At 42.7% G+C, this 18552-nt stretch overlaps 1 protein-coding gene across 1 annotated transcript in view; it reads left to right on the plus strand.

The window, feature by feature from the left end:
• The window catches only part of TM9SF4 (transmembrane 9 superfamily member 4), a 61536-nt gene that overhangs the window by 38608 nt on the left and 4376 nt on the right, over positions 1–18552 (plus strand). Inside the window, exons 6-15 of the mRNA XM_069073924.1 lie at positions 662–785; positions 2078–2196; positions 2296–2407; positions 3099–3169; positions 3337–3469; positions 3938–4019; positions 4129–4204; positions 5179–5262; positions 16469–16644; positions 17714–17777. Of these exons, the coding sequence (XP_068930025.1) occupies positions 662–785; positions 2078–2196; positions 2296–2407; positions 3099–3169; positions 3337–3469; positions 3938–4019; positions 4129–4204; positions 5179–5262; positions 16469–16644; positions 17714–17777 (1041 nt within the window). The remainder of the gene's footprint in view (positions 1–661; positions 786–2077; positions 2197–2295; positions 2408–3098; positions 3170–3336; positions 3470–3937; positions 4020–4128; positions 4205–5178; positions 5263–16468; positions 16645–17713; positions 17778–18552) is intronic.

Genomic DNA, 18552 nt, shown 5'->3' on the forward strand with positions numbered 1-18552 from the left:
AGTAGATTGGAGGGTGGGGAGGGCCTGGAGGCAGGAGGATCAATTAAGGGATTTGTGCTTTTGTCTTCTAACTGGTCGTCTGCCTCCAGTCTTCTCACCAAGTGATAACTTTTGTGAGCATCACTCAGTTGACTCTCCATACAAGGATCCATGCTTTCCTTGGGGTGGGAACTTCTTTGAGGATGCAAATCACAGACTCTGGAGGTGATGAGCCTCCCTGAATGCTGGTAGTTAGCCTGGGCCCCGAGTGATCAGCACACAATGTGTTACTGAGCCTGTGCACTTGGCAGGACTTCCCAGTGACTGCTCCTCCCTGTGAATTGCTTTCTAGAATCCTGGGTCATTCCTGCCCTCCCCAAGAGAAGGATGTTAGCAGAGGATATAGATAGGGATAGGGCCTGGGATGGTGAACTGCCAGGTGAGGAAGCTTCCTCTACCAGTGCAGGTCAGGACCCTCTGTGTACTTTGTAGTATTAGAAAGTTGCCTAAAACACTAAGAGACTAAGTGATTTGTCCAAGGTCATAAAGCATGTACATACAAGAGGCAAGACTTGAACCCAAGGTCTTCTTGGCTTCAAGCCATCTGTAACCAGTGCTCTGTGCTGCCATTCATCTAGCCACTGATGTGCATATTTATTATTTCCTTTTCTTTCTATTTCAGATCTACCTACATAATCATCTTTCCTTCATCCTTTACTATCACAGAGAGGATGTAGAAGAAGATCAGGAGCACAATTACCGTGTCGTCCGCTTTGAGGTGATTCCCCAGAGCATCAGACTGGAGGGTGAGTGGGGGGCCGTGGTCAGAGGGGAAGGACTAGGCTGGGACTCCACAGCCAGAGTGCTTCTAGCTGCAGATATAGGTAAGAGCTTGAGCTCTGGTTTCCTCCGTAACGCTGAGAGAGGCTGGATCCTGGCAGAGAGCATCCGCTTCTTAGAAGTTTGCCTCCTGGGTCAAAGGGATCTGAAGCAGAAGTCAAGTCCAATTCCCAAGTCCAGTGCCCTTTGCACTGAAGTGAACCAGAACTTAGCCAGTCCTAGAGAGGGAGAGAGAGACACCCTGACTGTGTATGGTACTTAGAGTGTGTTAATTAGAGCACAGGCGTTGAGTTATAAGCTTTGGGTTTTAAGTCTTGATCTTGGGCACCTCTGAGCCTCAGGGTCCTCTGCTGTAAAATATGGATAAGATGACATGCCTTACCAACCCTTCACAGAGTGATTGTGGGGATCAAATGGGATGATGTATAGAAAATGCTACAAAAATATGAGTTTAGTATCTATATTAATTATATTTGGATTGCTATCTCTTAGAGGAGATACCTGGATCTCCTTAGGAATACACTCAAAATCTCAGGGTGGTTTATGTCTTCAGGAGGCTAATCTTATCCCTTTTGCTTTGATTTTTATTAGCTTCCATTTCAGAGGCCCCTTCCTTCACCTCCATTCTGGGAGACATATCACATTTGGACCTTGTAGCCTCCTACAGAGTATAATGTACTGGAAAGGAGCCCTTGACTTGGAATCAGGAAACCTAGGTTCAAATCTTAGCTCAAATGCTCTCTAGCTTTGGGACCTTGGAAAGTCATTTCCTCTATGTGAGTCTCACTTTCCTTATGTGTTAGATGGGAGTTAATCATTATTGCAGTACTACCTCTCAGGGTGGCTGTGAGGATAGTGTTTTGTAAACCTTAAAGTGCTATGGAACTGTGAATGTATCACTCTTCGACCCTGACTATATATCATGTCAGGTACATGAAGGCTTAGCTAAGTTGTCCTGCTGGAATTGTGAGTCTAGTCCTCTTTCTAAAAATCTCCATACTCCTTTAGTCAGCATCTCATGCAAGCAGACCTGCTATTCTCCCAGCCGTGGAAACCTTTGGGGAGATGAGTGAACTTAACCTTCTCCTTTGGCTGGCAAATTGGGTACTCCCTCTAACTCACCAGGCCAAGCTCTAGAGTCCATGACTTGGGGTAAAGGGTAGGGAGGGAGTCTCAGCACCAGGAAACTAATAGATCAGTCTCTTTTGGAGCTCTTGGGTACCTCGTCAGGAACAAACCAAGTTTGTGTCTTCTGCAGACCTCAAGGTGGATGAGAAGAACTTGTGTACCCTGCCTGATGCTACAGGCTCTGCCCCACAAGAAATTGATCCCACGAAGGAAAATCAGCTACTGTTCACCTACTCTGTGCGCTGGGAGGTGAGGCAGGAGCTGTGGTCCTCGGGCAGGGAAGAAGATGTTCTTTTTGAAGATTTCCACTGAAAGAGACCTGACCCTCCTCTCTGTTCCTCCTCCCAGGAGAGTGATATCAAATGGGCCTCCCGCTGGGATACCTATCTGACCATGAGCGACGTGCAGATCCACTGGTTTTCCATCATTAACTCTGTTGTGGTGGTCTTCTTCCTCTCAGGTGAGAAAGATACTGATTCTGGAGGAGGTCTGTAGATCAGTCCTCTCCCCATTTACAAACTAGGGCAAGAGCAGTGCCTTGGAAGTGGGGCCTCTAGAGGATGAGCAGTAATGGCCCCCAAGAGTAAGATCATCCTGTGCTTCCCTTTTATCTGTCCTATCTATCATAGCCTTTTTTCACAAATGGAGAGTGGATCACTATGTTCCCTGTCCTATAAGGTGGGAAAATTTCTCCAGTTCTGTCTTTAAGTATTTGATGGGGTTGTCATGTAAAAGCAATTAAATTTGTTCTGCTTGGTTCCAAAGAGCAGAACAAGCACAAATCTCTAGAAGGTGCAGAGAAGTAGATTTTATTTTTAACATAAAGAAAAACTTTCTAGTACTTAGAGCTATTCAAAAGGGAACTGGGCAGCCTTAGGTGGTATAGGGAGTTTTCCCATTACCAGAGCTCTGCAAAAAGTACCTGGGTGACTTCTTGTTGAGGATGTCAAAGAAGTGATCCCTGTTCAGGTATGGATTGACTAGATATTCCTCTCTGAGGTTTCTTCGAACTGTGGGGGAGTCCCTGATCCCCTACTTCTAATAGTCCCTCTAAAAGAAGAAGCCCTATCGGTCCTCAGTGAAACACTGACAGGCTGTGGAAAGAGAAGCACATAATGGAGCTGATGGGTCCGCCTGTGTGCATCTTTCAGGTATCCTCAGTATGATCATCATCCGGACTCTCCGAAAGGACATTGCCAACTATAACAAGGAGGACGACATTGTATGATGGCCTTGGTGGGGAATGGGAGAGGGTACCTCCTCGCATCAGGGAAGGGAGAAGGGGTTCACCAGTGACAGAACTTGAGCTAAGGAAGTAAAGGAACTTTCTTAGGTGGTAATCACTGTAACATAGACTCACAGTACTACTTCTGTGGATTTTTGATATAGGAAGACACCATGGAGGAATCTGGCTGGAAATTGGTACATGGTGATGTCTTCAGGCCTCCCCAGTATCCCATGATTCTCAGCTCCCTGCTAGGCTCTGGAATTCAGCTCTTCTGTATGATACTGATTGTCATCTGTGAGTGGTATCTTGGGACTGGAAGGGTAATGGCTGTCCTGATGTTCATGCCATATCTGTGCCAGGCTGTCCTATTCAGTGGGTTAGTCACTCTCTTTTGCCCAAGGGGTCACCACTTCCCTACCAGGCAAGTGCCATCTTTGAAGAAGCCGTCCACACTGGTCCCACCATCATATATTCCCTGGGGTCCCAGTCTTCCTCTCTTTCTCTGTGTGTGTGTGTGTCTCTCTCACTCATCTGAAGCTTAGGTATTAAGTTTCCCATGATCAGTAAGGTTGCAGAAACAATCATAGCCACTGCAAAGACCTAGTTAGCATTCATCTTTCTATCTGCTATACAAAGAGGGTTTTCCCATGTTGGGAAAAGAATGGGTCAAAGGAGTTGTAGTCAGTAAAAACCCTGAGATCACAAAAAACAGGTGTGGAGTATGTTGCTCTGCCTCCTCATTTCTGCCTTCTCCCTCCCCAGTCGTTGCTATGCTGGGAATGCTGTCTCCCTCCAGCCGGGGTGCTCTAATGACCACAGCTTGTTTCCTTTTCATGTTCATGGGGTAGGTTGTATATTCATTATTTGGGAAGGGTGGATTGGGAGGAAGTCTTTATTTTTCTTTCTAAAGAGTCTTCCCCCTAACTAGAGTAATTCCCAATGTCCTCCCACAGGGTTTTTGGTGGATTTTCAGCCGGTCGTCTATACCGGACCCTGAAGGGGCATCGGTGGAAGAAAGGAGCCTTCTGTGTAAGTAACTATCTTTATCCCAACCCTTCCTAATATTATCTTGGAAGCAGAGATTTTCCTCAGCAGGCCTGAATGTTTTTTATTCATTTATTTGGAGCTGTGATAGATATTAGGAGAAAGATAGATCTGGGAAGAAAGTTTGGGGGGATGGGGTTGAAGAATTGTGACAATTCAGAGAACAGACAAAGAATCCTGGGAAAGAATTGTGAGTCAGAACAATGGAAGAGTTAAGACAGTCGATGGGGCTGTAGAAATTTGGAGAGACTCTTTCCCCATAATCTTTGCCTTAAAACCTGCTCAAAAGAACAATGAGGACAAATGACTGAGAGAAAGAAAAGGGAGATGACTTTATTGAGTAAAAACAATCCCATTGTCATGTGTACTTCAGAATATTTTTCCCTATCAAATGAGAGTACTATGTATCCCTTTGTCCCTCTCAGAATTGGTGAGGAAGGGAAAATAAAGTCCAGGCTTTGAACACATAAGAGCAAAATATAATATCAGTCGAAATGGTTAGAAATGATAACTCAAAGAATGATGTGGTATCTTCTTGCAGAGATTGCCTTTTGTCTCAAAAGAACATTAAGCCTTTTGGGAAATAGTGTTGGCTCTTTCAAATTAACAGTTGTACAGATTCTCAAGATATTAGAACTGAAACAGTCCATCAAAGCAGCAAAATGCTGTTCTCATCTGTGATCTGAAAGCCATTAATATACAACTGCCAGAAGTACATCCCCTACTAGGAAGGGCTTTGTGATTAACTTGAGAAAATTGCAGTGCAGTTAACAATCTGACCTCTATTTAGGCAGCAGCATTGACTGTAGAATGAGGGGCCTTATGGACTTGTCCCTCATGTTGAAGGAGAATACTCCTGGGACAGATAGAAACCACATAGGGAGCTCTGCTTAGGGCAGGGAGACCTCTCCACACACTGGTGGCTTTCTCTAGCCAACCTGACTCACTCTTGTCACCAGACGGCGATGCTGTATCCTGGGGTGGTCTTTGGCATCTGCTTTGTGCTGAATTGTTTCATCTGGGGGAAGCATTCATCAGGAGCGGTAAGTGGTCCCTAAGCCCCCAGTCCCTCAGTCAGGTCTTTTTTTCCTGTGGTTGATTACTGCTGCTTTTCTGTTTGGGGTCAATGAAGTCATGTTCCTGGCAGAGTGTGCTCTATACTAAGTGAGATTTCCTCAGCCATGGCTACTTCTGCCCCACAAGATTACTCTTAATTGTCCTTCACGTAATTTACTTCGAAAAAAACAGACTTTTCAGGGGCGGCTAGGTGGCACAGTGAGTAAAATGCCGGCCCTGGAGTCGGGAAGACCCAGGTTCGGTTCCAGCCTCAGATACTTAACACCCCCCCACACACACAAAAATTATCTGTGTAACCTTGGGCAAATTACTTAACCCCAATTGCCCTCCAAAAGGCAAAAAAAATACCCAGACTTTCCAAGTGTACTTCTTAGAAGTTTCTCCAGGCCAAAAAATTGAGTGGGTAACTTCTCTTTCCTTGGAACTCATGAACAAAGCAGAGGCTTATTTGAATGTATCTGTACTGTCTCAAGAAGGGACTTTCCTTCATGCTTCTACCCACTAACTATATATATATATATCATCCATTGTAGAACCCAAGGGATTATTACTCCAAGTTCCAGGCCATGGTCCTGGGCCAACCTGGGAAGTCTTGTACCTCTTGTTCCTGTGTAAAAGTGCCATGAAGATGTCCTTCTCCTTTAAAGGGTCTGGTTAAAGATTCTTAGTTCAAAACAGAAATCTCTTCCTCATGTAGCAAGGTGCTGGGGAAATGTTCCTGCTCAGATGCCAGGAGAGCCATTTTAGAAATAGGACATCTTGTGTCTGTGGTTGTAGAGTTTCTGAGTTAACCTTTTGTTTAGTTCTTACTTCCTCCATTTTTAACTTGGTCTCTTTTTCTTAGCCAATGCTGACTAGATAAATGAATGAGTTAATGTTTTCCTTTCTTATACTTGGTGCCGTTCTTTTTTCTCTCCCTGGATCTCTTCCTTCCTTGTTCCTTTGCTATTTTCTGCCAAACTGTATGTGAAATGTCCAGAGATAATACTGTGGTTGGCTTCATTAGCATATTTTCATCTCATTAACTAGAGAACTCATTTTCTCTGGACTTATATCCCCTTCCCTGATGGGGCCACTACTATCTTTAGGTCTGAACCAGCTGCCCTGTAACCAGTCTTACCCAGCTGTGAAGCAACTGAAAAGCCCTCAGGACTGGTTGTTGAGCCTTGTCTTATTCAAGCATTGAATCCTAGAGCTGGAAGAGACTTCAGAGAGTGTTAATCCAACCTTTTATTTGAACTAGGAGTTCCTTCTACAGAATTCCCAACTTCTGATCTTTAACCTCCCTTTAAGATGTCCAGAAATCGGGAACTCATCTCACAAAGAATCCTATTCCATTTTTAAAAGCTCCATTTGTTACAAAGTTCTTCCATACATCAAGCTGCAATCTCCTTCCCTTTTTTCTTTTTTTAAAGACTAGGTCACCTTACCTCACCCAGGCTGAAAGTATAGGATGTTACTTGTGGATGAGATCCCACTACTGATTGACATGGGAACTTTGACCTGTTCTGTTTCTAACTGAGCTGACTCGTCCTCCTTTAAGCAACCAGATGGCCCCCCACTCTTGGGGGCTCACCATATTGATGCTAGACTTAATGAGAACACCCAGCCAACATAACCTCCTACAGCTCAGAGCTCTCAAGCTCAAGAGATCCACCAGCTTAAATCTCCCCATGAGCTGTAATTACAGGTGTGCACCACCATGCCTAGGCCCAAACATCTCTAAGTATTGGATCTAGTTCCTGTCCTTCAGCAAATCCTCCTAGTACATGCTTTCAGAGCCCCTTTTCCATCTTGGTTGCTTATTCATATACAACTTTTTTCTCTCTAGTTACTGTACTACTTAAAATGTGGTGCCCAGTCTTAAACACTATTCAAAATATGGTTTGACCATAGGTAGGGCTATTACCTTTTTTTTTTTTTTTTTGCCTTTTGGAGGGCAGTTGGGGTTAAGTAACTTGCCCAAGGTTACATGGCTAGTTTTTGTGTGTGGGTGTTAAGTGTCTGAGGCTGGAACCGAACTCAGGTCCTCCAACTCCAGGGCCAGTGCTTTACTCACTGTGCCACCTAGCCATCCTGGGCTATTACCTCTTGTTCTCTGTGTCAGTCAGTCAGTCAGTAAACATTTAATTGCCTTCTTAGTGCTGAACAATGTGCTAAGCACTGAGGAAACAAAAAGAGGCAAAAGACCGTCCCTTCTCTCAACTAGTTCACAGTCTGATGGGGAGACAACAGAAAAAAACAAATATACAAACTATCTACAGATAAAATAAAAATAATTAAGAGAGGGAAGGCTTCCTGAGCAAGATGGAATTTTAGTTGAGATTTAAAGGAATCCACAGGAAGTCAGTAGGTAGAGATGGAGGGAGAGCATTGCAGGCATGGGGCACAGCCACAGGGAATGCCTGGAGTCTCGAGATGGAGTGTCTTGTTCATGGAACAGCCAGGAGGCTGTTGTTACAGGATTGAAGAGTACATGCCAGAAAATAAAATTAAGAAGACTGGGGGCAGCTAAGTGGCAAGTGAATAGAGCACTGGCCCTGGAGTCAGGAGGACCTGAGTTCAAATCTGGCCTCAGACACAACACAAAATCTAGCCATGTGACCTTGGGCAAGCCCTCCAAACAGCAAAAAAACAAAAAGAAAAGAAGTCTGGAAAGGTAGAAAGGGGCTAAGTATGAAGTGTTTGAACACCAAACAGAGGATTTTGTATTGGATCTTGGAGGCGATAACGAATCACTAGAATTCATTGATTAGGCAGGTGCTATTGGCAGACCATCACTTTAGGAAAATCACTTTGGTGGCTGAACAAAGGACAGATTGGAGTGGGGAGAGACTTGAGACAAGGAGAGTAACATTACAATTGCCTATTTTGGAGCTTATAGCAATAATCATAATAAATTATAGCAAATCTCATAGCAATAACCCCTTAGATTCTATAGTGGATGATAGTTAAGAGGTAGAAGCTTGAAAGAAATTCTTTTTGAGGCATTTCAGATACATTTAAATAAGCCTCTGCTTTGTTTATGTGTTCCAGGGTGTAATAGGTTTAATAAATAAGGGCCTTCACCAGAGTAGTGGCAGCGTCAAAAAAAAGGGGGGGTGCATATTAAAAAAATGTTGCACTGGTACAATCAATAAGCCTTAGAAACAAATTGGCTATGGGGGTGAGAGATAGTGAGGAGTCCAGGGTGACTCCTGGGTTGTGAGCCTGAGGGACTGGGACGAAAGTGTTGCCCTCTACAGTAACAAGGAAGGTAGTTGGTAGGGAGAGTTTAGGGGGCAAGATAATGAGTTCAGTTTTGGACATGTCAGTTTTAAGATGTCTGAAAGGCAGTTGGAGATGAAAGATTGGAGGTCAGCAGAGAGGTTGGGGCAGGATAGATATATTTGAGAATTGTCAGCATAGTGATGCCAATTGAATCCATGGGAGCTGATGAGATCACTAAGTAAAGTAGTATAAAGAGAGAAGAGAAGAAATCCCAGGACAGAATCCTGAGAGACACCTACGGTTAGAAGGTGTGATCTGGAGGAAGATCCAGCAAAGGAGCCTGAGAAGGAGCAGTCAGAAAGGTGGGAGGCAAACCAGGAGAGATGGTATCCCAAAAACCTATAAGAGAGGGAGTATCAAGGAGGAGAGAGTGATCCACAGTGTCAGAAACAGAGAGGTCATGGAGAATGAGGACTGAGAAAAGGCCATTGGATTTGACAAGTAAGAGACCATTGGTAACTTTGGAGAGAGCAGTTTCAGTGGAATGATAAAGTAGGAAGCCAGGTTGTAAGGGCTTAAGAGGAACGAAAACAGAGTCACCTATTGTATATGATCTTTTCAAGGAGGTTGGGGGTTCTGGACATTATACTTGTATTAGTGTAGTTAGGATCACAGTCATTTTCCTTCCTTTATTTATATTGAATTCAATGGAAGTATTTTTGACATCATCTGATATCTACAAATATTCCTATCCTGTTCTTGTATTGTTTACTTTTGTAAATCTAAGTGTAGGACTTTACTGTTTTCCCTCTTAAGTGAAATTTTGTTAGATTTGTCACATTATTTAAGATTTTTGAGATAATATAGAATTCTAATTCTGTCATTTAGCATATTTGTTTTTTATCCCTCCTAACTTTATGTCACTTTCTTAGTTTGACAGGAGTGCCATTTATGTGTTCATTAATTAATCAACAAGCATTTATTAAATCCCTATGTACCAGGTACAGTTCTGGGTACTGGGGATACAAAGATGACTTCCAGTCTAGCTAGGAGAGACAAATATGCGCATATACAGGTAGATACAAAGTTGATACATGGCAGTTTAGTTGGGGTGAGGGTGATTGAGAAGACTTTGAAAGGCTACATGTAGAAGACGGATAGAAAGGAAGGGCGTTCAAGGCACAGAGGACAGAAAGTGGAAAGTCACAGATAGGACTTGGAGTGTTATTGATAAAAATATTGAACAGGACAGAGTCCAGGACAAAGTCCTATGGCATAGTAGGTCACTTGAGACCTCTCTTCAAGTTGATGTGAATCCATGAATCAATCTTCTTTGGAGCAACTCATTTAATTGTACTGTCCTCTAGCACATATGTCTCCATCTTGTCCACAAGGACTTTGTCCATGAGAGACTTTATCTAACGTCTTGCTGAAATCCAGATATTCTTTTTGAGAACATTCACCTGATCTACCCTGTCAAAAAAAATTTTAGCCTGCTATGATTTGTTCCTAGGGAACCCATAATGGCTCCTTTCTAGTGAACACTTCCAAAGTGTTCATGAATCATCTCTTTAATAAGCTAGTCTATAATGTTGCCTGGGGTCATCATCAGTCACTGTCTTAACTGTAAATAATTGGTAGTCTGCCTCCTCCATTAAAAAAGATTGGTACATATATCCATTTTCAGACTTCCAGAATCCTTTTTGTCTACCAGAATTTCTTTTTAAAAAAAATTGGGGGCAGGTAGGTGACAGTGAATAGAGCACCAGCCCTGGAGTCAGGAGAACCTGAGTTCAAATCTGGCCTCAGACACTTAACACTTACTAGCCACGTGACCTTGGGCAAGTCACTTGACCCCAATTGCCTTGCCTTCCCCCCTCAAAAAAAAAATTAGCACACCTGATTGATACATTGAAAAAGTCTGAAAACATGTGCAATTTGTAACACTTCTGGACTTCCCTTCTATGAAGGGCTGGGTTGGGAGTGCCTTGTCATATGTCTTCATTCCAGTCTTGCTTGATCTTTATAATTTTATTACATTCACTTTTGATTTTTATGTGTGTGGTTGTTCTTTCCATTTTACATTATTATAGTCATTACGTCTTTTTATGTCAAGCATTTTCTTGCTTCCCTTAGTTCACTCTGCATCAGTTCATACTTCTCTGTATTCATCACACACATCTTTTATTATATTCGGTTATTACAGTTTGTTTAGCCATTCCCCAGTTGATGGATACGTACTTTGTAATTCTTTGCTGTTGACAAAATTTCTTAAAGATTGCTAAAAATCATTTATTCATCATAACCATAAGTTCTTTCAGCTTAGGGCAGGGCTTCTTAACCTGGGTTCCATGGATAGGTTTCAGGGAGTCCATCAGCTTTAATGGGGGGAGGGGGGGAAATTAAATCTTAGTGTTTACTAACCTCTAACTGAAATTTAGCATTTCCTTTGATTGTGAATTTTTTTAAAAGATCAAGTCCATATACTTCACCAGACTGCAAAGTAAGTCCATGACACACAGAGGATTAAGAACCCCTAGCTTGGGTACAATTGACCTGGCCCAGGGGACATGGATATATTTGAATTATGAAGTACCATGGGTAAAAGGTTAGGTCGTTGGGACTCTTAATCCCCCCTCACCTATCTTTCTCACCAATTCCCAGCTTTTGTGTTTTCTTTTCCAATCTGAAGATCAAGCATCAGACCAATCCCTTCCTTGTCCAGCTTCTTGCACAAAACATAACTAAGAAAGCCCTTCTTATTTTCCAAAGCATTTTATACAAACCTTAATTCATACTGGGTTTTCTCATTCCTGAGATTGTTTTAATAGTCCTCTGCCACTCATTTATGTGCTCCTTTCTTTATGTGCACCTGATTTGATCTTCTTTATGTGTTCCTTTTGAATGACTTTGTCAGAGAACTCCCTGTATAGTTGTATTACTCTTGAGCCATGTCCTGTCCCCCTTTTCTTACTCATTAAGATCATTTGTGATTGGATTTTTAGTTCTTTCTTGAGAGCCCCTCTTCTTGAGCTGATTTCCCTTCACAATGTCTCTTGCATGCAATCATTCTCTTTACTCACATAGCTACCACCTTAGTTCATGCCTTTCTCACCTCTCACCTAAATTTTCTTTCTTTCTTTATTGCTTTTTGGAGGGGAGAAGGCAGGGCAGTTGGGGTTAAGTGACTTGCCCAAGGTCACATGGCTAGTACGTGTTAAGTGTCTCAGGCCGGATTTGAGCTCAGGTCCTCCTAACTCCAGGGCTCGTGCTTTATTCGCTGCACCACCTAGCCACCCCTCACCTAAGGTATATAATTAATAATCTCCAAATTAGTCTTCTTGCCTCAAGCCTCTCACTTTTCTAGTCCACCCTACACACTACTACTAAAATGTACATCAGACTATGTGCTTCCCCTATTCAGTCAACTCTATTGGCTTCCTGTTGCTTCTAGGATAAAAATAAATTCCTCTTTTTAGCTTTTAGAGCCCTACAGAAGCTAACTCCAACCTGTCTTTCTGGCCTCATTGGTCACTAGTCATATCAGCTGCATTCTGCAATCCAACCAGCATGGCCCTCTCCCTCCTGCCACCCCTGCACTGTCCATCCCTCATGCTCAGAATGCCGCCCATTCTGTCTCTACTTCATAGAGTTCCTCTCTTCCTTTAGGACTTACCTAGAGCATGATCTTCTTGTGAAGTTTTTCCTGATCCTTCATACCATTAGTGCCTTCCCTCCAAAACTACCTTGTATTGAATTACTTTGTATATATTTGTCTTTATTCACTTATAATTTATGCTCTGTGTACTTAACATCTGTGCTTCCTGTCTCCCCCATTAGCCTGTAAGCTTTTTGTGAATTGTTTTATTCTTTGTACTTGTATCCCCAGTCCACAGTTCCTGGCACATAACAGGCATTTAATAAATACTTATTGATTGATTGATTGATTGACTAATTATTCCCTGGCAATAGGAACTCAACTGCTTATTTTCTAAACTTAATAAATTTTACTTTGCAAAAAAGCTCAGAGACACATCTCACCTTGTTGAGTAAATTCCTTTTGGCTGCTACAAAACCTACGATGACGTAATTTTCTCTCAAGATTGTAGTTTCTACTTCAACCAGTTTAAAAAGAATTTGCTAATTGAGTGGAATTAGACTTCTAGCAGATGTCCAAAGAATCACAGTCCCTTAGTATTTTTGTATCTTGATTCAGTGGTAGTTTGGGGATCTTTATCGGGAACTCATCCATTTTCCTCACCCTGGCTGGGTGGTTAGTAACATACTACTGTAACATTATTACTTCTGTTTCTTTCTCTTTTTATACTAACCCGAATGCTTTCTACCATGCTTCCTAAGGTTTGTGGATTTCCACACAATTATCTGGAAATACATAGCTCATATATAGAGAGCTTTAATTAAGCATCTGTAGAGGGAGTGGCAGGAGCTCTGGGCTTTACCTAAGTACTGTATATCTCCAAATGTTGACCACAGTGCTTAGTAAGGCTTGTGATATTTAGAGTTGATGAAATGGGCAGTGGCATTTATAGCACTATCTACTGAGATGATACTGAACCGAGGGTAGCATAGGATGTGGAAATAGAGGTTTCAGAACTGGGGAATGAGAATACTTGCAACACCTACTTCACAGGGCTCATTCCCATGCATTGAGATTTTAACTAACTTACTAGATTGTCATGCAGCTAGCAAGGAAAGACCTTGGTTCAGACCCCAGTTCTGAAACCTCTGTTTCCACATCCTATGCTGCCCAAGGTTCAGTATCATCTCAATAGATAGTGCTATATATGTCACTGCCCATTTTATCAGCTCTAAATATCACAAGCCTTATTACTAAGCACTGTGGTCAACATTTGGAGATATACAGTACTTAGGTAAAGCCTAGAGTTTCTGCCACTCCCTCTAGATGTGGGAGAAGGTGTGTGCTTGGAGATGGGGGTTGGGGCTGGGAATGTTACATATCAGAAACATCCAGACAGTCATTTGGACTAGAATGCAGAAGGTGTGATGGAAAGTATGTGCAGTAAGCCTGGAAAATTGGCCTGAGCCAGACTGAAAAGTGCTTTAAAAGCCAATCAAGGAATTTGTATTTTATTCTAGAGGCAAAAGGGAATCAATCATTGGATGGAACCTTTTGAATAGACAGATGCTTTAGGAATATCACTTTGGCAGTTATTTGGAGAATGTATTGGAGAGGAGAGCCATGTAGGCAAGGAGGCTAATTAAGAGGCTATCACAATAGTGGAGGTGAGAAGAGGGCCTGAACTAGAGTGGTGGCTATGTGAGGGGAGGAGAAGAGATGGAAAGGAATGAGAGATACAGGGTGGTGGTAGAATCAACAAAACTTGGCAAATCCTTGGGTATGAGGATTGAAAAAGGGCAAAGTTAAGATGATTTTGCAGTTGTGAACCTGAGACAATGGTAGTGCCCTCCAAAAATAAATGGGAAAGTTTAGGAAAGGAGAGCATGGGGGAGGGGTAGATAATTACTTCTGTTTCAAACATACTGATTTCAGGATGCCTCTGGGACATCCAGTTGGTGATATCCAGTAAGTAATCAGTAATCAGAGTCTGGAGCTAGAGCTAGATCTAGAAGTCTACATAAAGGCCACAACTGAGTTAATGAGAGCTGGTGCCTGTTTAGACAGAGAAGAATAGAGGGCCCAGGTCAACCCCTCAGCAGTCTGGGTGTAGGGGATGGGATAAGGATGATAATATAGTAAAGGAGACTGAGAAGGAACAGCCACAAGGATGGAGGGAAAGCCAGATGCAGTGTTATTAACACTCAAGGAGGACAGAGTATCTAGACATAAGTTATTCATCTGGGATCCATGAACTTGTTATTTAAATATTTTGAGAACTGTATTTCAATATAACTGGTTTCCTTTGTAATTCTATGTATCTTACTTTATGCATTTAAGAGCATTATTCCAAGAAGGAGCCGTAGGCTTCACCAGACTGCCAAAAGTGTTCATAATATTTACAAAAATAGTTAAGATACCCTAGTCTAGGAGGTGAGCTTGGTTAATTCTACAGAAAAGTCAATGAGGCCATTGGATTTGGCAGTTAATTCTTGAACACCAGCATTTAACTAAACTTTCTCCAGTTCTTTTATTGTCTTTGTTCTAAAATCCAAACCTTTAATTGACAAAAAGATACAACACTACCATTTATGCCCCTCATCTGTTTTCTGCCCAGATTTTCATAGCCCCTACAGACCTTTCCAGATTTCCTCTTAAAATAACCCTTACTGAATCACTATAAGTGGCCGGTCATTATGTTTGATTTTTTTTTTTTTAAGCAATCAGGGTTAAGTAACCTGCTCAAGGTTACACGGCCAGTTATTTCTGGGTGTGGTGCTGAGTGTCTAAGCCCGGGACTCGATCTCCAGGTCGTCCCAACACTGGAGCCAGTGCTCTTACTCGCTGAGCCACCTGGCTGCCCCTAAGCAATTGGGGTTAAGTAACTTGCTCAAGGTTACACGGCCAGGTGTTTCTGGGTGGGTACTAAAAGTGTCTGAGCCCGGGATCATTATGTTTGATTAGTCTTGATGGGTTCTCCATCACATCCACAAATACAGCAGACAGGAAAATAGCATTTCTCTCAAGTATACATATAACTGCTTTGCCTCTGTATTCCACAGTAGGGAGTTACTAGGCACTGTACCTTGTCTTTCCCCCTGGTACAGTAACTGATTTCCTAGCAAGCACATATTGTGCCTCTGGATCATCTTTCCTTTTTGTGGATGCAGCTTTTCACTGGGAGGCTCCAAAGGCATCCTTTTGGGAAGTACTTCCTGCCCACTGTGGAGCTTCACTGGGCCATGGAGCAGTCATGGTGCATGAACAGACTCATGGGCTGAGTTGAGTGTCTGTGGGTCCCTGGAGCAGCAGAGGGGATTCTCCCTTCTTTTCCTTCCTTTCCCTCTAAGTAAGAGTTATCTGTTGTTCTTCTCTCTGTCGTGGTCTTCCATTTACCAGCCTGAAGACCCTCATTTTGATATTCCTTTGCCTCCTTAGAATCTTTTTCTTTCTGGGCTACTTTGTTAAATTGTTTCTTGAATGTTATCAGTGAACTTTCCATTTTCCCAAATGAGCTGGATTGTAGAGAAACTTCTTCAGGTCTTTTTACCTTTTCCTTGCACGTAGAAAAGTCTGCATTTCCCACACTGTGCCTTCCCCATTGATTTCCTCTGGCAAGAAGACAGACATATCACAGTCCCAATAAGTCACCAAGTCAGTTTCCATGACTAGAAATTTTTTTTTTTTACTTAGTATTTTATTTTTCCCCAGTTACATGTAAAAACAATTTTTAACATTCATTTTTTAAATTTTGGGTTCCAAATTCTCTCCCTCCCTTCCTTGTTGAGAAGGCAAGCAATTCAATATAGGTTATACATGTGTAGTCATGTAAAACATTTCCATAATAGTCATGTTATGAAAGAAAACATATTAAAAAATCCAAAAACCAAACTCAAGAAAAATAAAGTAAAAAAGTATACTTCAGCCTGTATTCAGACAGCATTAGTTCTTTCTCTGGAAATGGATAACATTTTTCATCATAAGTCCTTTAGAGTTGTACTGGATCATTGCATTGCTGAGAATAGCTAGGCATGACTAGAAACTTTATAAAGTTAAGGCTTATAGTGGGAAAGACACACACATACACACACGCGCGCGCGCACATGCGCTGTGAATTCCCACCGCTTAGTACAATGGCAAACTGACTTCTTGGTGCAGCATTCCAAGAATATTGTTGCCTTTATGAAACCTCGAACATTCTCTGTTCCACTCTTAAGCAGTTAGTAATAGCCAGTGACTAAACTGTCTTGAATCTATGTTCCTTAAGCAAACATTAGACAGATTTCTAAAAACTAGAAACTTGCAAATGCAAGATGTTTATAGACTCTTAGAAATTTTTCATGTCCCGGATACGATGTTTCCAGGTGCCGTTCCCTACGATGGTGGCTTTGCTGTGTATGTGGTTTGGGATCTCTCTACCACTGGTATACCTGGGCTATTACTTTGGATTCCGCAAGCAGCCTTACGATAACCCTGTGCGCACCAACCAGATCCCCCGGCAGATCCCTGAGCAGCGGTGGTACATGAACAGATTCGTGGGGTGAGTTCAGTGCCTGTGGATTCCTTGGGTGGCACAGGGAAGAATGCCCTTCCTTTCCCTCTAAGTGAGAGCTACCTGTTCTTCCAAGGGGGCAGGGGAAATGGGACCTTGGGAAAGAACTAGTAGGGAGGGGATCTTGGCTAGGGAGGCCAATCTGTTAGATGAAGTTCATTGACCATCTGCATCATTATCACCTTCATCATAGTTCCCATTCAAGTATTGCTATGCAGTTAATAATATACTGTATTCCTTAAAATAGCTCTGTGAGTTAGGTAACATAGCCGGACCCATTTTACAGATAAAGGAACTGAGGTCTACAGAGAAGTCACATGGCTTGGATTCATCATACCTGGTGCTCCCCCAGGCTTCTGACTCTAAATCCAGTGACTTTCATTGTATTTATTATGAAAATGGGCACCCTATTCCAAAGCTCTCCCTTCATCCTTCTAGAGCTACTCTCAGGAAGAAGCAAAGCAGACTAGTGCCCAAAGAGAAGGTGCACTTAGTGGGACTAAAAGGGATGAGACTGTTCCTCTCCATCCCACCCCTGTATTGATCGAGTGGAAAAAGTGCCTCCAAGGGGGTGTGAAGACCCGGGTTCAAATCCTGCCTCCACCATTGATTCACTCACCGTATGTAGTGACCTCAGTGAAGTCACGTCACTATTCTTGGCCTCAGTTTCCTCATCCATAAGATGAGTCTGTCCCCCCTGGTGGGAGAGAGATGGGAACTACTAGGGGAGTATCATGCACGTTGTTAGGTGAGGTCACTGTGTTGGCCATCTTTGCTGAACTGTTTTTCTTGGTCAGTCTGGAGGGAGCAGTGGAGGTAAATGATTGTGATGTGAGGCTGAAGGCTTTGATAATGAGGATATTATACCTATCTTATCCCACAGTGTTGTCATGGGGCTAATGTGTGATGAGGAATGTGAATGTGGTTTGAAAACATCCCCCATGCAAGTGTGAGGGACCATCATGATACATAGTGGAAAGCCAGGCGGCCTTGTTTTCCTATGATACTTTGTGCTCTTAACCCTGCCCTCTCTTCTTCTATTCTTTTTCCCATTTAGTATCCTAATGGCTGGAATCCTGCCCTTTGGAGCCATGTTCATTGAACTCTTCTTCATCTTCAGTGTGAGCACCCCCTCCCTGCTACCCCAACATCCCCTCTCCTACACACACACACACTCTCTCTCCCCCCCCCCCTCTCTCTCCCTCTCTCCCTCTCCCTCTCCCTCTCTCTCTCTCCCTCTCCTTGGTCTTGCAACTTTATTGGCCAAGAGAGGGATGTCCACCCCCCTTTGCCTCCAGGTCCTGTATATATAGTGGTTTTGTTCTCCTGTACTTCTGCTGTTTCTTTTCCTCCAGCTTCCATAATAAAGAACCCTGGTGCCTCTGGTCTTATACGATTTGCTCCCAGGTGCCATGGGAGAGTCTTGAGTCTTCATTGTTTTGGTAACTAAGGCATGAAGCACTGCTCAGAAGTGATGACAGAATCTTAGAACTGGAAAAGTCCTTAGAAATCACCTAATCCAGCTTCCTTATTTGAGAGCCAAAGAGCAAAACACAACTCTTCCAAAATCTCATAGCCAGTAAATTGTGGAGCAAGACTTTAGTCTAGGCTGTCTGACTCAAAGTCCAGTGGGCTTTACACATTGTCATAGCTAAAAGCACTGCCCTCATTCCTGATCTTATCACGAGGCTTGCCTGTAGTAGCTGCTCAGGGAAGCTTTGCTCATCTAATAATGTAGTCTCCCTAACTATCTTTTATTATGAAAAAATACTTTTTAAAAAGGATTGAGTCTTGTTTCATTTTGGATCTGTTAACATCTCAGTGTATGCCACTTCCATTTTTCTTGCTTCTGGAATCCATGTGAAACAGGACAATATTGGAACCCCACAAAGCATG

The sequence above is a fragment of the Petaurus breviceps genome, unplaced genomic scaffold, assembly GCF_028583685.1.
Source record: "Petaurus breviceps papuanus isolate PSGF00001 unplaced genomic scaffold, PetGlider_PUasm1.0 90879, whole genome shotgun sequence".
NCBI lineage: Eukaryota > Metazoa > Chordata > Mammalia > Diprotodontia > Petauridae > Petaurus > Petaurus breviceps.